The sequence below is a fragment of the Acanthaster planci genome, linkage group LG13, assembly GCF_054643075.1.
Source record: "Acanthaster planci isolate LZ-2023a linkage group LG13, COTS_SCS, whole genome shotgun sequence".
Lineage (NCBI taxonomy): Eukaryota > Metazoa > Echinodermata > Asteroidea > Valvatida > Acanthasteridae > Acanthaster > Acanthaster planci.
The window spans coordinates 7,457,492-7,479,927 of NC_141789.1; the positions used below are offsets into that span (position 1 = coordinate 7,457,492).

Sequence of the window (22,436 nt, forward strand, 5' to 3'; positions counted from 1 at the left end):
AGGCAGCGTAGGATGCCGCAACGCTACCTGTAATAGCAGTAATTACAGTAGTAGGGGTGTACCTGCACCTGAAGGGCATCTTGGGGTGTGCCTAGAATAGCTTTGATTGGGTGCAGGGAGAGTTACACTGTTAACAGGATCTACTATTTCTATTTGTTTGCAGAAAAAAGTTCAGAGCTATAGAGCTATTGAGAGATGGGCGGAAGTGACAACAAGTCAGAGAAGGAACGACCTTAGTCCAGCACAGTGGACTGTGCCCAAAATGTCACAAGCTGATGCACAAGAGGAGCTTGGATCAGCACTTAACCGGTGAGCATGGTCCGCGACTCTTCTATTGGTGTTTTTGTTGCTCTCATAAAAACAACCGTCGGGATAATCTCAGAGCCCACTACAAGGATTGCCACCCAGACAAGATCTTTGAGGTGGAACATATGAAGGGTGAGACTTTTGAAGAACAGGAGAGGAGGAACTCCATCCCTGATAGGTCTACCCAGGGATTGACAGAGAGAAAAGAAAGCGTTGCCCTAGGAAGGAGACTAGGGATGGCAAAGCCAGTAAGTATGAGAAAGATCCCAAGAGGAAGTCTAGTGAGGACAGTGAAGAGCAAAGTAAGGACAAGAGGCTAGGGGGAGTAGTCTTAGCACCATCTACATGTAGCACTGTCTCCCGGCTGCCGGATGACACCACAATGGATCTTTCGAGCCCACGTCAGCATTCACCAAGTCCAAAGAAGGCCGAGAAGAGCAAGGAAAATGTGACAGCTGCACCTAGGAAGGTCCAAGGTGAAGCTCCTGCCAAAGAAGGCCACAAGTGTACAGAGACTGCCATTGATGTACCTGAGGCAGTGAAGGAGTTGGAGATTGGTAACCCAGGACACCGGGTGAATGAGGCTCTCAGAGGGCTTGACAAGATAGCGTTATCTCTGACAACAATACTTTGGGATCAAGAAGAAGAGCCCACTGTTGAGATACCAATGGCTAAATCTGGCGGTAAGCCGCTAGGGACGATGGGAACGCTCCAGAGTGAGTCTGCTGAGGAAAGCGTTCCTCACGAGAAGAGTAACCGGCTGCCAGGCTAGTCTCAGCACACGGTACCAGAGGAACCTACCTGTATGCCAGGGAAGGACATACCATCTGCGGCAAAGTGCAGAGAGAGTTTGACATCGTCTACTTGAAGTCACTGCTTAAACTGAAGACCAGCGAGTCTGGTCCATCGCAGAACACCATTCGACTTTCCTGACTGATCTGCTGCGGAAACGGCGAGGAGGAAATCTTGGGCACGCCAATGGATCATGATGATCTGGTGGGAGCAATGGTCGGCAATGTAACCCAAGTCCGAGAGACATCTTCGAGGAGCGTGTTCCAGGAAGGCCGAAAACTTACAAAAGACAACCCGAGTGTTTGATGTGAACTTCCGGACTGGGCTTAAGGAGTATACTTCATCTCCCAAGTTTTATGGTTGGTCTCAAAGAAAGCATTTATAGGAGTTGCATCTTGTAAAAGTTCTAAGCAGAAGTTATTGTTTGTTAAAAGTTCTGCTGTTTTATCAAGTTATTTTCAGAGAATGTTTGTATCATGACCTAACCAACTACGAACAATTTTGACTGTATAAGTTCCATTCAGTTAACTTAGAAAGTGTATAAATTGTGAATCAGGGAGTCAGGTGATTTAGTGCAAGGCGAGCCTATTTATGCAAAAACCTGTTTAGATTAAGACTTGTCTGAGGATTTCTCTAAGTTTTCAGATTTCCGGTCATGGGGACTGACCAATCTTGGGGCGTGGCTTTGTAGCAAAATAGGGGCTTAGGGCACCCCCTTATGATGCTTTAGGGGTGATAGTGGGACCATAACTGTTATGTATCCTAAGTTAAAGAACTGTTACACTCCAAAGACCTGTTCATAGAACCTCTAGACTCCTTTATTCTAACACTAAAGGGCGCCATCACAATGACTATACAATATACTACACCGTATACACACAGTATTCTACATTCCTCCCTTACCCCCCAAAAAAGTGTGTTAAAATGAACACACTCAGCAAAATGAAGTGAACATACCGTATAACACACAAGTTATCATAAGCTTTTAACCATCAACCTTCTTGACAAATGTGACATTTCAATGTGAAAATATAACTTCAAAATTTGTGCTTTGTTACAAAAACCTGTTTACCTTCTATGTGGCAAATTTTGAATTTGTGTGCACAAAATGTAGAAAAGATTAATAACCAACCCCTACAATTCTCCCCCAACGTGGAGTGGGTCGGGTCTCCTAGTGATCCTTCCCAGCCTACATATGCAAATTTCCCATATGCCTACTATCATTCACTAAAAAGATTTGATTATGCATACTGCCCCTTGACCCTCAACAATAGACTGCAGTCCCACAGCCATGTTTGTCCTTCTTTTCGAAGCGGTGAAAGCCACCGCAGCCAAAGTGGGGAAGGATGGGCGGGAGCAGCTGGGGGAGGAGTCTCCTGTGTTCACATACCCCTGCCCAGCTTACATATGAAGAGTGGCACCATACCCTGGAGGTAAGTTGGAGACGGGAGTGTAATAACTAAGAGAAGAAACATAAGGAGGGTGTCGCAAGAGCGGGTGCTCACCAGGAAAAACTCCTAAGTTGAGCTACCCACCACCCGGTCCGGAACAGTGCTGGACGCTGTCAGGACCACCAAGTGCAGGGTCACTCTGCCAAGGGCTGTTAGCACGCAGCACAATTTTCACTTTGTATCTCAGTCAAAAACAAAATTTCCATCATCAGATTAACAAATTTTGCCACATCACATTTCCATCTTCAGTTTACTTCCAAGTCTTATTCAAAATTAGGCCTATCATAAAAGCAAAGTAGTTTACCTACGATTGTCATGGCAGGCTCTGTTTTTGGACATTGGCTTAGATTTGTGCATGGGTGATATGAAGCTACCCGAATGGGGACCGTTCTCAAAAACGAACATAGCATTCTGTGTGGAATGTCACGTTCCAAATGAAATGACCGACCGCTACGGAATGAGAACACTGCGTTCCAGTGGAAACGTTCGAACAGTTCCGAATTATGAGACGCTCCCTAAAGTAGGGTCATCCCACCGCAAGCATTATGAGTCATGTTGCATAAATGGGATGGCCTGTGACTCACAGTGGCTCTGTTGCCCGGGATGCAGGGGAAGATGTGCCCGCACAGCCCAGTAAGCAGTTGTCGATTGTCACATTCCTTCCTTTGTTCAAGTAAATATGTTAATTTCACTGACCGGGTACGAATTAGAACATATTTGTTTTCTTCGAGAATAATGGGCAGAATGTACAGCTGTGGAAGGGGCGGAGAAAGGTGTAGTGGAATGTGTTGTGATGCATGTAGCATACCGTCAGGGGGGTGCGCAGGGTATAGGAGATTCACTTCATGTTGGTCTGACACAGGCGAGACACGCTTTTTATTTCTATAAAGATTTGAATCCTTGTTCTTCATTTGGCGCTATCTGTTTCAGCAGAATTTTATTCATGAATATACTAACAATATTTGTTATCTTATAGCTATGTCAAAGACTTTGCTGAAACCAGCAGTGTTCAAATCTATCTAGTTTACTTGCAATAGACCAGTTAGGTGCTGACAACCCTTCCTTGTCGATCAGGAAAGCAACATTGTCTAATGCCACCTCCACCATCAACAAGCAACAGAAGTTGATTTGCTTGGCTGATTTCATCGCATAGGGTTAAGCCATGGTTATGGAGTATGAGGAGTATCAGCTGGCTGCAGACCAGGATGACAACAAGATTACCCGTGCAGAAAATTGAGCTGCCAGAAAGATTAAGCAGAAGAGGGTAGCAGAGGTGGCAGTCGAGCAGACTAAGAAGTTCGAAAGCTCTTACGAACGGCCTGCTTCTACTTTTCGTCCCTCTGAGCAGCCCCAATATTATGGTGCCCAGGTCAACAAGCCTTGAGATTTCAGAGGAGTGTGTTTTGTGTGCAGGAGCATCTCTCATTGGAAGGCAACCTGCCCCAGCACAAAGACCGAAGTGGATGTGTAAGCTCAAACCCGTAAAGTTAAGTTCCATTCTGATGTTGAGTTGTATTCTGATACTATTCCATCTCATATTATTGACAGTTACTATGAATATGAAGAAAACCCAGGCATCTGTTCCATTAGGGCTGCGGATCGTCTTAAAAAGCATAAGGCCCTTTGGGATCTACTGCGCCCACCAGAATTTGTTTCCAACATAGTAAAAGAAGATTATGCATTGTCGTTGACTCGCGAGCCTCCTGAAATTTGTCCACTAATAACCAATTGGCATTAGATAACAGTGATTTTGATTCAGAGGCAATCTCTTAATTGGTATTAGAAAGTACTGGAGTGTAATATACCAGACCATAGAGGGCGCTAGTCAGTCACTCCTTTCGGATAGTTCTCAGAGCTCACGTTGGAAATAAAAGAGTAGATGAAGTTGTCACCTAAATGCAGGTCGTCCTGGCTCCATAATAACCCTCCACACATAACATGGTGGCAGCGCGCTCCTACCTCGCCATTTGCACTACCGATATTCACATCATCGCCTAAAACAAGGTGAGATTTGACTCGGAAATGTGTTTCTGTGAAAATGACTGAGTGACAATCCATGTGCGCATGTATACATAGACTGTGTGTGTACAGTAGCCTCGCGACGCCTGTGTATAGCTTAGGATCGTCACGGTGCAGCATGTACTGATACTCGCATAGTCTATTGAGGTCAGAGGTCATCTCAACTTACAAGAAGGAACAATGACAGACTCAGTTACACCTCGCATGACCTGGGATGACCCAGATTTGCCTAGTGCCATACAGATTTTTCGGCAACAATGTGAGCTATATTTCTCTGTCAAAAATGTCAAACCAGAGAAACAAGTCGACCACATACTTCTCTTCATGGGGCCTACTGGACTTCGCATGTATAACTCATGTAGCTTACCTGAGGCTGATGCGAAAAAGCCTGACATTGTTTGGGATCGCTTCTCTGGACAGATCACTCCGAGAACAAATTTCCGTGTTGCTCGCCTGTACTTACAGAAATTTCAGCAGAAGGATCGTGAATCTGTTGACGACTACATATCACGGCTAAAGCTACATGCCCAAACATGTCAATTTCGTGACGACAAGGAATTCGCAAACAGAATCATCGAACAGTTTATTGCGGGAACACGTCACCCAGATCTGCAAAAGCGACTTTTGGCTCGCGATGACACCTTGACCATTGATCAGTGTTTGGATATTGCTCGTACCCACGAAGCATCCTTGTCACACATGGAACAGCTAACCAATGTTCATCATAGTCAGTCTTCCAATGATGCATTACAGCGCTGACGCACATGTAGGAACTGTGGTAGGCAACACCCCCTGATGTGGGGGACGAGTCTCCTACGTTCACATACCCCTGTCCAGCTTATATATGCAGAGTAGCACCGTACCCTGGAAGAGGGTTGGTGACAGGAGAATAATTACAAGAGAACATAGGCGGGCACTACTCAAGCGAACACTCACTATTCTAGAACAAAGGAATAGCATCTACGATGAGGAATTCTTTGTTCAGTGAGGGACAGCACTGGATGTTGTCCCAATCGCTGAGCGTAGGGTTGCTGCGCCATGAGTCGTCTCACTCCGCAGGACATCCTTCAGGTAGCACTCGGTGAAAGTGGAAGGAGATTTCCAACAAGACGCCTGGCTAATGTCTGCCAAGGAGACACCTTTGAAGAAGGACCAGAACGCAGAGGCGGCCCAAACATCATGGGCTCTGATGTGATATCGAGTCATCTCGCCGAATTGGCCAGTCTTGATTTGCAAAGATGATCGCCGAGACCGCCCAACGAGCTATGGTGTCCTTCACTGCTGGATGAAAGGGTTTTGTGGTTGTGATGAAAAGTCTGGAACCAGTCTCACGGCAACACTTGGTCCTCCCGAGATACCATTTGAGGGTATGAACCGGACACCATTTTTGTCGGAGCTATCTATTGAAAGAAGGGTTATGTCAGGGACGAAAATGTCTGGAGGCCAGAAGACAGGTGTCTGGTTCTTTGTCAGGAATTTGATGGCTGGGATAAGACAAACTCTGTGTGGCTCCCAGCGTATGTGACCTTCAGCAGTTGACAGGGCATGCAGTTCACTGCTGCGTCTGGAGGTAATGACCGCGAAGAGGAATGCCAGCTTGATGCTAAGATGGAGATCAGATGCATCGGACGGCAGTTCGAAGGGGGGAGCGGTGAGAATGTGAAAGACGTTGCCAAGGTCACAAAAAAGAACAAGGCATTTGACATAAGGATGCTCGACAAACATTCCCCAAAGTAGATGGTGGATGGCAGTGTTATCAGAAATTGTTGATCCATCGTTGAACCCTGAATGAACAGCTTCAAGACTGACCGATAGTTGTGGATAGTCCCAATCTGGAGGCCCAAATGAAAGAGATACATGAAAAGTCTGCAAATGAGCTTACAGAAGCTTCGGGTTGGAGAAACATCGTGGTCGTCACACCATCTAGCAAAATGTTGTATTCGACTGTTGTAAATTTTGCTTGTGGAGGGTTGTCAACCCCGTGCTGGATGCAGCATCTACAGAAAGGCCTGATGCTCTGGATGATCGTTGGACAATGTCCAACACGACAAGTGAAGATCGTTCGGAGCTGGATGGAGGATTCCGAACCTGGGTTGACAAAGAATATCCTCCCTGTGCAGAAGGATCAGTGGTCAACAAACCAGGAGCCTTGTGAGTTTCAGGAACCATGGTTGTCGAGGCCAGAACAGGGCGATGAGGAGAATCTGGCATGGTTCTAGTTCTATCTTGGATAAGACTCGAGGAATGAAGGATATTGGAGGGAAGGCGTATTGCAGGAGGCCAGACCAATTCACCTGAAGAGCATCCGTCGCCCAAGCTCGTGGGTGTGGAAACTTGGAGCCAAATGTGGGAAGATGGATATCGTCGGCGGATGTGAAAAGAATGACGTGGGGGCGCTCGATCTCTGCGGAGGTTTGGGTAACCACACTTGGATGTAGAGTCCACTCCGTAGGGTGGACAGCACCCCAAGAGACAGCATCTGCTATGTTGTTGGACATTCCTGGTATGTGAACGGCATGGAGAGTGATCCTGTGATCGATTGCTCACATGAAGATCTGCCATGTAAGGATGCATAGCTGGGGGGAGCGAGTACCGCCTTGGTGGTTTATGTAAGCTACCACGGTGGATTTGTCACTCTGGATTCGAACCAAGAGACCCACCAACTGCTGCTGGAAGTGATGAAGAGCGTTGCCTGAAGTTCCAGCAGGTTGATGTGTTTTTTGTGGAAGGAAGAGTCCCAAACTCTTGATGCATGAAGTGGAGGAAGGGAGGCCCCTCGTCCGAATAGCGACGCATCCATTGTCATTGTGATGTTTGGCTTCGGAGGAACAAACAGATAACCCGCCTACAGGTGCTCGCTGATGGTCAACCACTGGACGTAGTTGTGAACATCTGGTAGAAGAGGAACCAAGGTAGAAATTGGATCACTCTTGGGGCAATACCGAGACAGGAGATGTAGTTGAAGTTGCTGCATCCTCAGTCGACACCAAAAAACAAGGTTGACGAGGCTCGCCATAAATCCGAGAAAGCGGAGCCAGGCCAGGACTGGAGGAGCCTTTGAGCACAGGAACAAAAGGGCACATTGTTGCAGATTGAGGATGCGTTCTGGTGACAGAGTCGTAACACCTTTGAGAAGATTGAGACCTGCCCCCAGGTAGGTCAGCCATTGTGATAGATCGAGGGCTGACTTGTTGTAATTGATGAGGAACCCTAGGCGTGTTGCGACATCGACAATGAGAGAAGTGGCAGAACTTGCTTCGTCGGGGCGGCAGCCGACAATCAACCAGTCGTCTAGATATTGAAAAATAAGGAAGCCGGTGGACAGCTGGTTGGGATGCACCAGTGTGATGGCTAATTTGCATAAAAATGCTTCAATCTCCTCCTCCAGAGCCAGGCACTTGAGTTTGTTGCATGGAGGATTGGAGCGGAAGACCATACTGGACGGTGGGGAGCTCTTGAACTTGAGGGAGTAGCCGTGAGCAATGGTGGAGAGGACCAGCTGTCTGTGGTGATTTCCCGCCAGAACCCGAAGAAGTTGCCAAGGCGGCTGCAAACGGAAGTAGTCACCAATAGGATGGAGGGCACAGCGTGAAGATCCACGGCCTGGAGGGTGCAGCTGAAAACTTCTGGGAGCCGATGTAGGAGGAGCTCGCTGCGGGGCTGATGACCGAGTAGCTGTAATATCCTAAGGCGTTTAGCTTAGAATGAGAGAGTGAGACATACGCGCTGTTTTGGTGGCTGTACTGCAATCACGAGGAGTGCGTGACCCTTGACCTTTAATGCTTTCCAAGAATACTACATCCCTTTCCACTTTGAATAATAACTGTATACATAAAAGAGTGATTTTGTAAATGTGAAGCAGATGACTAATTAAACAAGATTAAAAAAAAATGGAAATTAGCTGTCCGTTTTTGTACTGTCTCCAAAATATATGCCTTATTGTTATTATCTTTGTTTTGAGCTAGAGTCACAGTTGGTTACTATTATTACTATTATTATTTTTTTGAGCTGGTCACAGTTACAGAGTTTCATTTTTTTTCAGCCATTTTTACTTTTTCCAAACTTGAAGTTCTCTAAACATAAACAGGAAACAAATTGGGTAAACACACTTGTGCAGATGTTCTCAAACAAATTAAACAAAAGTGTCCAACATGCAGGTGTCTTTCCTACAGTCTTTAAGTCACATAGTCTTTTAGGTGAGCAGGTGGGTGGCGATTTCGAGCAGGGTTCTGGTGCAGTGCTGGGGCTCGAGTGGGAGTGTGTGTCGGATTTGTCACGTCCTCAATGTCGGATTTCTCAGGATCCTGCTGGGTTGGTGTCTTGGTCTGGATGCGTTTGTATTGCGAGAGGTTGCGTGTGACTGTGAGTGCCATGCTGAGCTGTTACCATGGATCCTTTCTTGGCAGTCACAGTGTAGGGGTGAGTATGGTCTGAGGTTTGGTGTTTTGCGACTAGTCCATCGCGTCGTAGAAGAACTGTATCACCGATTTCAATGTTCTTGGGACGTGCATGCTCTCTGTTGTCAGCCTATTGTTTCATCACGGCTTTCTTGCATTTGTCACGCGATCTGACAGGTTCGGCTCGTGATTTGTGCGTGGTTTCAGGGAGACGTGTGCGAAGAGGCCTGCCAAAGAGTAGTTTTGCGGGTGCAACTCCTGTCGTAGCATGCGGCGTCACTCGGTATTTTCGCAGGAACTTATAGAGAGTTTGTTTCCACGGTATTCTGTCTGTGATTGCGGTGCGATATGTCTTTTTGATTGTTTTCATGAACCGTTCCACCTTCCCATTGGCACAGGGCCAACGTGGGGTGACTTGCCGGTGGTGGAACCCGAGGTAGTCTGCAAAGGATGAAAACTTGGTGCTGTTGAAGGGTGGCCCGTTGTCAGAGCGTACTACCTTTGGAATGCCGAACGTGGCGAAGATACGATCCAGTTTGGGAATTACCAAACGGGCCGAAGTGGAAGTCACATGACTACGAGGAGATGTTCTCCTGTGGGGAGATCACAGAAATTGATGCTGACTTCGAGCCATGGGCCGTCTGGGAGTGTAGACATAGTGAGTGGTGTTCGAGTGTCATTCGGGGTTGTCAACTGACATGAGAGGCAGTCGTGAACCGTGTTGTCTACTAGTATGTCCATGTTGGGAAACCACACTTTCTCACAAAGTAGCTGTTTAGTATTTGTCATGCCTTGGTGTCCTTCATGAGCAATGTCGATAATCGATTGTGCGAGTGCTTGTGGAATTACGATACCATTTCAACGCAGCAGCAGGTCGCGATCAGTTGTTGCCGTTAGTTCTTCAAGCACTTTGTGTAGACTCTTGAGGGTCGCAAGAGTCTCTTGGTTGTGGAAAATCCTGACCTCGCTGGCGTTGGTGGGGTCAGGAACTTGTTGGATGGCTTCGACTTTCTTCTTGTTGGAAGCGTTGGAGTTTAATAGCAATATTGACGTTTCGCATGTGCACGCACATACGAATCTCACCTGGTCGATTAGGTTTTTCGACCACATGTGTGGGTGAGACCCACAGAGTTGGCTGATTGCGTACCGGCTCAATGATGTCAAGGCGAAGTAGCTTGTCAAGATCGTTCTCAACTTTCTTGCGGACATGGAACGGGATACGACGGTGTGGCAGGGGAATCGGTCAGACAGTCTCGTCCACGTGCAGCTTGCACTGAATGTTCTTTAACTTGCCGATACCAGTGAATTGTTCCACAAGACTGTCCATGGGCTTATGGGAGTTGTCGGGGTGAAGGTTGTAGGCCACATGGATGACGCGGAGAGCAGACGCTGTTTGGAAACTGATCAATGTGTCTCCAATGGTTTTGGTGACACAGAAGGTGCAGTTCACTTGTGACCCCTTATAAGCAATAGAAGTGTCAAATGTGCCAACAATCTCCAGGGGTGTTGAACTACCATAGGCAAAGACTTTGGCTGCATTGTCCTTGCACAGTGGTGGTTTGGAGGACAGTTTGTTGTATACAGCCAGACACATGACATTAACTGACGCACCTGTATCAATGATGGCTGGCAAGGGAGTTTCGTTGACTGTTACCGTGATAACCGGATGTTTGGTGTGATCGCGATGGCGATACTCCGAACACATACTCATCGTCAGGTGAGGTTGTAGCACTGACAGTATGATCAACTGCATGCACCGTTGCCCTGTTCTGACATTTGGCTGATTTGCCACGACTTAAACAATGTTTGGCAAAATGATTAAGTTTACCACACGAGTGGCATGTCACCCCTTTTGCTGGGCAGTGTTGTTTGTGAGGAAACGTACCTCCACAGTTGCGACAAGGTACAGAGCGTCTGGGCTTAGACGACCGTGAGGATCTGCTCGGTTCACGTTCCTTCATATAGGTCTTTGCAGTCATACGGTTGGTTGCGTCTCTGCTTGAGTGCTGGGAATGCTGTTCCATGCCTTTGGATTGGCTGTCAGCTAGTTTGTAGGCTCAAGCTGTAGTGAGCAACTTTGAGAGGCTGAGCTCTGTTTCTCAAAGTGTATAGAGTCTCAGCTTTGATGAGGTACAACCATGGATGATTTGTGATTTCACCTCACTGTCCTTGTCATGGAATTCACAAGTTTTGGCGAGTTGTTGCAGGCGGGTTGCAAAATCTGCGACAGTTTTGCTGTGTTGTTGTTTTGCCTCACAAAAAACAAAGCGTTCGTACTCGATGTTCTTCCTCCACAACACAGAAAAATCCCAGACTTGTCGCCAATTGTGATATCCTAAGGCGTTTAGCTTACAATGACAGAGCGAGACATACACGCTGTTTTGGTGGCTGTACTGCAATCACAAGGAGTGCGTGACCTTGACCTTTAATGCTTTCCAAGAATACTACAGTAGCCACCTGGAGTGGACAGCTAAAGAGATACGCAGCTGGTGGTGCCTAGTTCGCTTGTCTTCTCGGCCGTGGTGGAGGCTGACAGTGTGGAGGTGCAGGTTCAGCAAGTGAGTTTTTTTTAGCAGTCTCAATAAGTTTTATCTCCGACTCAAGGACTTAGGTGAACTTCCCAGCAAAGAGATCATCCCCCAGAAGGGGGAGGCCCATATTAAAGCCCTTTCTTGATGGACCCATGGGGGATATCTATGGCGTCCACTGCATTGTATCTGTGGGTAGAAGTGGCCAGAATGGAAATGCAAGTGAACTGTTCGAAGATCGAATTAAGGCCTCATAAAGATAGGGCTGCAAAGTCTGGAGAGACCGGACAGTCTTCTTCACAGGCCTGGACAATATACTCTGATAGAAGGAGAAGAAAGGCTGAACTTCGGAGGACAAAGCGGGATGCTGTATCAACACAATGGAGAGACAGGTCAAGGGTAGTCTTGTCCTTATCCCGGAGGGTTTTCTCCTTGCCGGACTCAAATGAGATCTTGTCTCTGGCAGTGCCAGAAATATCTGGGGTTGACAGAAAGCGAGAGACATCCTCCCGAGGAAACTTGTAATAAGATGAAGCTCTGGTCGGGAATGTGCACCAGCATTTATCCTTTACCAGGGCATTCATCATTTCCACACAAGAACGGTCCAGCGGAATCTCTGGGAAGACAGGTTCAGCTGAATCAAGGTGTGAAGGGTGGCGCTTGAATAAAGAACGTTCATGTTCTGTCGGCGCAGGATCCAATGACAGGAGCCCCAGAACATGGATCATGTCGCGTTGCAGAAGGTGGAGGCAGCCTTCCACTTGAGTCAGACCAGCCACCGAGTCGATATCATCATCCTCAGAAGAGTAGGGTTGAAGATCAAGTTAGGAGGGAGGCGGATCGCTTTGAGTCGAGGCTTGGTCCGGCGCCAGTACTTGTTGGGGAGACAGATCTGGACGGACAGAAGTTGCCCTGGACTCAGAAGGAGGCCCATGAGTAGGAGGTGGAACAGTCAGGAGAGGATCCGTATCAGGAGCCATCGCCGCTGGCTGAGGCTTAGAGTCTTTCTTGTGGGCGAGCCACGAGAAGGCCTCCAAAACAGACTGGAGATTCGCCATCCATGGAGGCGGATCCAGTTGGGAATGGCGTCTCTTCTTGGCCTTGGACGAGAAAGAAGCCAAGGAGGAGGACTTGGCCTTGTGCTTCTTGGACCTCGTCGAAGTGGGGGGGGGGCTGGAGGCCAGCACCAGCAGAGGAAGGGCCTGGCAAGGATCCCCCGAAAGGTCAGTCGTCTCTTGCAAAGAACGTCCAAGATCAAGATCAGTAGACTCATGACCGGAATCCACCTGCGGGTTGGAGCTGCGGGTGAGCTGTGGCAGATGGAAACCCCAGTGACATAACAGTCCAGAAGGGGCACCATTGTCCGAGGCAGCAGGAGGCTGGGGAGCATGCAGGGTTGTAGGCTCACCCATGACTGAAGCGATGGAGTGTGGTGATCCCGTTGTGGAGCCAGCTGTCCGCCTGGAGGGAGCCAACTGGCCTGACTTCTGAGCGGATGCCGCCTGGCGAGCAGGGGCCGGTAAAAGGCCTGTGGCAGACGGTGGACCGTTGCCCCGCTGGCCCTGCTGAGCCATCGGTTGGTAGGGCCGTCCGGGGATGCGGTAGGAATGCCCAGACCCTGCAGCATAAAAGGAAGGGACGGCTCATTACTCCCAACGGTAGTGATCAAAGGCATTGATGCGGAAAATCCGCTCGACCCAATGAATAGGTGTACCCTCGTGGCCTGCCACCTCGGGTCCCTGGACTGCTTGGCCGCACCGCAGCCGCCGGTCACGGTGCCGAGGGTGGGCATAGAAAACGACAGCAGAAGACCAGGAGGCTTGGCTTGGTGTTGGGTAGGTGGGTGGTAGTCATCAGTGATCAAGGGCTTTATTACGGAACCACACCCGGCCTACTTGGGTCTCTTCTCATCGAGGCCACTAATTGGAAAACGCAAAACCACACCACGGGGGAGCAGGGCCGGCTACCATTTAGACCCGGTTTGAAAAGGGCCTCCTGGTAAGTTCGCCCTGTTGCAAAAACCCCTTTCGTACCGGCCTGGCTACCGGCCTGGGATGCTGAACTGGTTGTTGATCTCGAACTTCTCCATCCTTGGGTCTATTGTTGCAAGTACTGGTACATGTAATCTATCCCAGAAGGAACCCGCTTGTGGTTTTTAATCCGTCAGCTCTGTACAATGTTTACACTAATCCGCTTAGACCCCTATTCATCTGTGGAAGCATGGTGGGGGAAGCCTTTCATCAGGGACTTTGAAATGCCGATGTGCAGACAGGCCTGATTCCTCTCTTTCACGTTATCTACAAAGCTTCAACATGATAGAACATGTACTTCATGAGATATAGGGCCTTAAAGAGTGCACCTTTAATATCACGTGACTTGTCTCCTGATGATTTCACGATCACATGATGTCAATATGTTACACCCGTGTATGACCGAAAGGGCATACATGTGCAGGTGTTACATTAAAATATGGTGTGATACACAGTCCTGTAAAAATAATGGAAATACACCAGTCAGGAATATAGGAAAGCTTGTGACTTTAATGAAGATGATGTTGCCTTGAACATTGCATGAGAAACAACGAAAAAATGATTGAGTCAGTACAAAAACTGGCAAAACACATAACGCAAAGATAAATTCCTTAAAACTCTGACTGCCTAGAAAACACTTGCGATATCGATATCTATCCATGAGCTAACCTATCAACCTAACACAATATCGATACTAGCTAGCCTTAGCAATTATCAATATGCTGTTCTCTGGCATCCTTGCCCATACATAAGTCTATCACCATCACACAGCCCAACTGCACTTTCCCACAGGTGGCTGAGATAAACAATCCGAGATTATATCTGGCTGAATGAACACGAGTCATGTACTGGACTCAGCATGGCCTTGGCTGACCCATGTGCATGTCTCAAGTTCCTTTGTTCTAAGTAAAGGTAGTACGGCAAAATCACAAGACACATGTAACTTACAACAACTTCTAATCTAAAACACAAATGATTGTTCAGAAATCAGTCTTAACTAAAATCACTATTTATACATAACTAATTCTGGCATCCAAGAAACCTTGCAACAATCCTTGGTCTAAATTAAGTAAACTTCACAAATCAGCTGTCTTGACATGAACCATAATTCATCATATTAAAATCATACTATCACAGCTGTCTAGAACCTCATCTTTCAGAAAACTTGGCAAAAATGCAGTAAGGTTCCAAAGAATACTTTAGTCAAGGAGGGAACCTTGTTATTCCTACAGAAAGCTTCACACTCTCAAGGAATTGACTATCTCAATGTCTCAAGACTAAACAACTGATTTCTTCATGTCGCTTGTTAGTAAAATAAAGTACCAAAATAACAAAACACAATTCCAATGATATCTATGACAAGGTATAATACAGAAATGAAAGATAAAATGAAAATCAACATACCTGTAAAAATAATGGAAATACACCAGTCAGGAATACAGGAAAGCTTGTGACTTTAATGAAGATGATGTTGCCTTGAACATTGCATGAGATGGAGAAACAATGAAGGCAACTTCCTGTCCCTGCTGATGTGGCACTTTTGGTCAAGTCCATTATGTTACAGGGGAGAACAATTCTGGGTCGATGCATTATAGGAAGGGGGAAAAAGTTAACCAACAATTAAAAAAGGGGGGGGGACTTTCCATGACCTCTACAAATATTCCTCTAAAGCACTCCCTTTTAAAGATATCTGCAAGATTTGAACACAATCGAACATGTACTTCAGGATATAAAGGGCCTTAAAGAGTGCACATTTAATGTCACGTGACTTGTCTCCTGATGACGTCATCATCAAACAAAGTCAATATTTCTCTAAAGCGCTCCTGTTCCAGGATATCTGCAAGATTTGAACCTATTTGAATCAGAAATATTCTTTGGGAGGTATAGGGCCTGAAAGAGTGCACTTTTATTGTCACATGACTTGTCTCCTGATGAAGTAATCAGCACAGCAGGTCAACATTCGTCTGTAACACTTTCCTTTCCAGTCATACGCAAAATTTCAACAAGAAAGGATATGTCCTTTAGGAGATAAAAGGCTTTGAACTTCATGCCAAGTCAAAAACATGTAAAAAAAACTATGGGGAAAATAAAATATTCAAAAATCAGTATAAAATAAGCTGATGACGTCATCATGATGACATTCATTTTAAATCAATCTTGCATCTGGGTCTTTGTTGGCTATCACTTTGTCAACGATTAAACATTCTAAAGTTACCAAAATTGTGGCTGGAAAACATGTACAAAGTCAATGGGCTATGAACTCATTCGCAGAAACACTGTCATGTGATGTGATTTGCACTTAAACTGAAATACTTTTATGAAATACTACTTCATATACGGACTCTTGGGCAAATTTCAAATCAACTAATAGAGCGTAAAGTACCCGATTTCTCTTTCGTTCTTTTTTATAGTGATCTTGAGGCGAAATAAAGGACTAATCGTTTACTAGTGATAAGTAGAAAATGTGTACAAAACCTATGCAGAAAAATAAAACATTCAAAAATCAATATAAAATAAGGCGATGACATTATCATGACGTCATAAATTAGGCTTTTATTTTGCATCATGGTCTTTGCCAGCTGTTACTATGATGACGAATGAAGATCACCAAATAACCAAAATTGAATCTTGAAAATCTTGTTTTATGCACATCTTTGAACCAATGACCCTTCAATGATGTAAGTTTGATGATGATCCAAAGTTGCATAAGGACCAAAGTTGATGGCAGAAGAAACGAGCACAAAAGACATAGCTTTCGGTCAGAAGAGGCAGAAGAAGCAAGAAACAAGAGCTTTCTGCCTGTTTGCAACATGCAGAGGGCTTTTCCTCTTTCATTTTGACTCAAAAATATTGAAATATCTTGACTGTAACACTTGACAAGTTAATAGTTACGACATGATGTTGTTAAACATTAAACGAATATTCTGAATTAACTCTATCACTTGAGGCAAAGAGCAAGAAAAGAGATCGCACAGACGGTTTGATGTTTTGAAGCATACTATCTTGCCATACACTAACACCTTTGAAAGCAAGTTAATATCTCCAAAGCTGTCCCTTGAACATCCTGACCATTTTGTCATGTTCCTGGAGGCTGTATGCCTCCCTAGAGACTTGCCATGTGAGCTCGGGAGGTGTGAGGCTGGATGTAAGCATGTTCGCACAGGTAAGACTGACAAGGACGATAATAGAAAGAAGGTACATCAAAGGCACTGAGTTGCCCTTTAAAATGTAGAGCTTGTGATGTTTTGAAGGGCACTAACATTTTCTTCTCATAAGTCAATGAAATTTTTGAAGGTGAAAGAACAAACAAGTAACGAATGTGATTGAGAAATAAGACGTAGTAGCGTAGGAATGTTCCTTGTCCGTAGTAATGGGATTAAGAAAAAGAGGAAAAACATGGCAGCCACTATTCGAGCGAATGGGGGCACACTGCTGGTGATCGAAAATTTCGCGAATGGAAGTGATGGATTAGGAAATAATGTATGTATTGGTAATCTGCATATGTTGCAGGCAGTAGACCTTAACTTTTCAAAGTCCTAAAAATTACCAGTTTTGATGAAATGGATAAGTGTCTTGGCTGGGTGAGTTTAATTTTATTTCATTTTCTGAAAACAGTAATAAAAAACATGGATTACATAACAGTAAATCAAACAAAAACAAATGGTACTAACAGTACTGCAAGTATATTTGCTCTCTCTGGACTGGTTTCATTTCTTTCCAACACATAAGTGGAGCAATGCCAACCAACCAAAAAACACGGCATGCATTGTCTCCAGCCAGAACGCTGTGTCACTGCGCTTGCATGAGGCTCGCCAGACACCTGACAGCTGTGCTAGGTTGCACTCAGGCATGGCGTAGCATCTGTGACTGATTTCATTCTCCAGATGTTGTCGTATCACCCAGAGTATAAGCTGCAGAAACATTTTCAGCACGGGAATCAATCAACGTATAAGCCACAGCCTATATTCCAAAAATTACAGTACGGTACTCTCTTTGCCAAAAACGTGTGCTCATAGTGTGAATTTGACTGAACAAATGATGAAATTGGTACAAGTGCTGATGCAAATCATTTAATAGTGCTTCGACCTTTCTCTGCAAATGCTCTACCAAAGAGAGAAAAAGTAATTCAGTAGAATAAGTTTGCCAACTTAGTGTTATTGTAATGAGAAGACCTCACCCAATGCATTATTCAGGAGGATATGATGTACATATGGTAACAATGGCACTGGAGTCGTAAGTACCTCATTAACTTTGCAACACATGACTAGGTAGAGCCGCAGGGTTCACAAACTGGAGAGTCCTTAGTAACAGACGAATTTCTGCGTAAATTCACAACGGTTCGCAGAGTTATTTTTGAAAAGAACCCTAAGATATCAATGCATTCTTCCTCTGTTTAATGTGATAGGCTGATTGAAGACAGCAGATATTATTATCACTGAAAAATATGTCAGTGTTGATGGGCAAAAAGGGATGTTTTATTTTACACAGTTATGGTGACTATAACATGACTTGTCTGTGCAAAAGGGATGACATATTCATCAATAGACAATCAATTGAGCTGACACAAAGCCCATTCACAGGCTCCTGTAATGCATTTACCTTAACAACTAGTTACGGCGTTTCAACTACACAAGTGCGATGACTTGTTTTATAACGTGAACTGACAAAACTCCTTTTCATCGGCCTATATTGTATGTGTGATGTGGTCAACCATGATTTGGATCACACATTAAAACAAATTATTATTATTAAATTTTGACCATGTCAAGAGTCGTGAACAAGACCTCAAGGTCCTTCTAAAATCACTCTTCGGATAAATGATATAAACGATTAAAGATAAAATAAGAAACACTAGAACTAAAAAGCTAAAACTAAAAACCAAATAAAACTATGCAAAACAAGAAGAAAAATGTTGTTGCATCCTAGGCAAAAGAGATGATAGCAAGATGCAGAGCTAAACTTACGGGGAAAAGTTCAACAGGACTTCAGATGTGCTCATGGTCAGGCATGACTCAACATTTGTAACATTTATCATTTTACAGTTTGAACGGACGAAAAAGGGTTTTTATGTTGGGGAGACAGGAGCTTTGGCCATAAAAATGGAAATCAAAATCTCTCCGCCGAAAACATTAATTATTTGCACACACACAAAAATTAACCCAAAAGGCAGACCTGTCCATGATCATACATTTCAAGCTCTAAATGATCAAGCAGCATTATAAAAGGTATACACTGTCAAGCGTTTGCGAGATCGGCAGTTTCTGGACTTGCCTTAGACTCAACAAGGATCCAATCAAAAGTTGCTTTGCATAGTCACTGAATGTCATCATTTGCCTATATTGCACGTCAATGTGTGCCTACCGGATGACTGACTTGCATGTATTCTGCATATACTTTTGTACTATTGAATGTAGTGGGAATTTGGCATAGTCACACTGTCATGCAGTAAAACAAATCAAAAACTTTCTTTCTTATCTTTACTCTTAAATACATTAGTTTAATTGTAAACTGGATAATATTCAATCTTTTATGACCACCTCAGGAAAGGTAATCAAAGAGCTCTGGGGAGATACTAGGGGGTCTTTTTGCCATGCACGTACGATGCATGCTTGTGGAAACTTTTCCCTACTTTCACTATGACCAGGACAGCACCTGAAACTGCAAAAATTCAACATTCACACCAACAAAGTGTGCCATATGCAGATTGTTTCTCCAAGCAGAAAGGCCAATGTGTTTGTGTACATTGTTTGTGCTGTCGTGTAAATGAAATGTGCACAGCGGTGGCACATGGTGCTGTACACTTCTCCAAGGATATTGATTAACCATGTTACTGCACTTGCGCAGTCACATTACCATTCACAACTATAGGATTTGGAAGTTGAGTTATGGTTACCAAAACTACAGCCACTGCATTCATTTTAAGATGATGGCATGACAAGCAAACCCTTAAAACATTGTATGCAAAGAACATACCCATCTACTACACTGCACACTTCCACAGGCTCAACATCAGTAGTTTCGGTCTCAGGTTCTTCAGTCTGGGAGTCCTGGAATTTCCCCATGGCCACTTGAATTTGCTCCATGAATTCTTCTATGTGCTCTTCAAGTGCAGGCAGGTCAGCATCACCAGGTATCTATATGGTATTTAATTATTTCAATAAGGGAACTGCAATACATTTAAAATTTGTTCTGCATGTACATGTGCAATTTAAATACTGTGTATATGCCATGCAAACAGAGACCGTATTGTAACGAAACAGGGTAGGCATGAATGCCAGTCTAAGCCATGAATTATTAAGCATTGCGTTGACCAATCAGCGTCGCGTAGAGCACTAGGTCTGGGCGCTTGCGGCGTGCTTAGAGCGCGCACAATCAGTTGGTTTTTTTCGCTGCTGGGTCGCAGAGTGGCAGGATCGTGGAGGACGCTTTCTACCGTTCTGTGCTGTGACTGTGCGAGGTATAGTGTGGACGTTGCACCAGGGGCGCTGCGTGTAGTGACTATAACTGGTAGGTGTAGTAGCGAACCGTATTGGGTCTAGATTACTTTAGTGATACAGCTGAGTGTCGTGAACCTAGGCTGGGAGCTAGTGGTCTTTGCTGTTGGATTGCTTGTCGTCTGTAAGCACTGATAGTGGGGTGACGGCTGGAAGGCAATCTTGTCATTGTGCTAGCTAGCCTTGAGGTTTACTTGATGTACTCAGATCGCTGTGAGGGTAATTTCCCTTTCGTTAGATCGACCCTGTTTTGCATGACACTCTGTGTTATTTGTGTGAGGGCTATCACTATTTAGAGAGGTAACCCTTGGGTTGTAGGCTAGCTGTGTTTAAGTTAGTCGGGTGGTTAGTTAACCACGTGAGGCATATTGTATTGCCTTGTGAGGTATATTGTGTACATAAACCTTGGGTGATTTATATACCTTATTGATTTTTATTGCAATAAATCAAATACTTGATTATTGTCCTTGGAAATCCTGTGTCACTGTGAGGTTTATTTAGGTTTCCCTGTGTTTCATTACTGTATAGCCAGATAAATCTAGTCTTTCCTAATTGGTGGTAAACTTCCACCCAACGAACTGCCCCTAGGCTTAGTCCGCCGGTCGTTTACTGATATCCCCCCTTGTGTCAGGGTAGCCGCTCATCCTTGCTCAAGGTTAATAAATATATTTGTGGGGTTGGGCCAGGTCAATTCCATCCCTGATCCGGCCGGTTACTGGGTCCACCACAAGAGGTGTCAGTTGCATTCGCCACAGTATCAACCTGATTACCAACATTTGACGAAATTAAATAAAACTATCAAGCACACTTGAAGGTCAAAATGCAGTCCTGATTTGAAGCCCATAGGCATGAAAAAAGCACACCTGGGTTTTTCAAAGCATATGAGTACTAACACTAAAGTATGTTCATGCTAGCAGTATAAGGAAACACATCATATGGAACTCACAAGTGATTATTTGCACTTGTTAAGTGTCACAGTCACTTCTGATGACTACCTTGTACAAATCAATGTTGAGGAAACATGCCATACACTCCAATAAAATAGATTAAAACCACTTGACAATTCTCTATCACCTATGTGCACTTCAGTTGAATTTACATGTACTTCCACCACATCTTTAAAAAACTAATGAGTTTTCTAATACATATATGTATGTATCATTTAGAAAAATTTAGGTGCACTCGTGTGTTAAGACTCCAGCACAACCATTCAGCTTCTGATTATCTATACCTACGCAAATTTTGGGTGTTATCTTTCCCAACCCACATTAGGTCACACTTAGAACCTTCATAAATCAAACTTACTTTGAAATTTGTATACAGAGAAGGCAATCTAAAGTAATGTGCAAATCACTTGATTCGATTTCAAATTGAGGTTAACTTTCAACTATTTTCATAATGCAGTTTTCAGACTTGTTGTATCCATACTTGTATGTTTTTTTTACACCAGCTCCTCAATTTTAGTCAGTTTGCGACCATTTTCCAGGATATGTTCAGTCCTTCACAATCCCAATTGTCTCTCTGATAAAACTTGAAGTTCTATATGTCACTATCAGATAAATCTCTAAATATCTTTTCGTGAACAATTTCAGACTGCATATCATTGTCAATCTCCACGTTTAACACCAACCTTTATACTTCAAGTATAAATTTCCAAGGTCTTTGAATTTACAAAATGGACTCCAAAGAACCACTTTTGATTCGAACTCATTATTAATCCTCAAAACCTTTGATAATTCTTAAAATTTCTGCATCTCAATGATACACAAAGATTCCAATCCTCCTTTTTTCCCCCCACAAAATTCAATTCCAAGAATCTCCTGCAAAATCCTTAAACTAAGACCAACTTGAAATCCGAAATTGAAAATCATAGTCACCCTACATACTGTACTAAATTGTTCAAGATCAGAGAATTTCAGTCACAGCAGAATCATTAAAACAACACATTAGTGATTCAAAATGTTCTTTGAGCATCAAAGATCTGCACAGTTCTTAGTCATGTTAGTGAAGTTGGCAATACTTGGGCAGTTCCCCACTCTGTCCACAGTGCTGTGCTCTGATTCTGAGCCACAGAGTAGTTATATCACCTCTTGGATAGTGGTCAAAAGAGAAAGTTGATCCCAGCACCCTTGGAGATGATGCCAAACTTCAAAACTTATATTTAAGTGCCATCTACCAAAATCAATAAACAATAAACTAAAGTGAGATTTACTTAATTGAACCTTCAATTTTACTCCTCAACCTTACACTCCTTCTTTTGTGTGTTCTTATAATTTGGCAGAAAATGCAGACGAATCAAAAGAGAAAAATTAATGAACTTTGATATGAAATTGAACCAAATTAATTTAACTTATGATTAGGAATATCAATATCAAACTGAATGGTGAATTGGTTCTGCATGTCAAAGGATAATGATCAA

The 22,436-nt window shown here is 44.3% G+C and overlaps 1 protein-coding gene across 9 annotated transcripts in view; it reads right to left on the reverse strand.

Annotated features, from left to right (window-relative positions):
- Positions 1-22,436, reverse strand: part of LOC110982507 (meiotic recombination protein REC8 homolog) — a 388,761-nt gene that overhangs the window by 235,630 nt on the left and 130,695 nt on the right. For all 9 annotated transcript variants that reach the window (XR_015427552.1, XM_087145215.1, XM_087145210.1 and 6 more), the window contains exon 8: positions 19,497-19,657. Coding sequence is in view for 8 of the 9 variants with exons in the window: in XM_087145215.1 (XP_087001341.1) it covers positions 19,497-19,657 (161 nt within the window). In the remaining variant the exon portion in view is untranslated. The remainder of the gene's footprint in view (positions 1-19,496; positions 19,658-22,436) is intronic.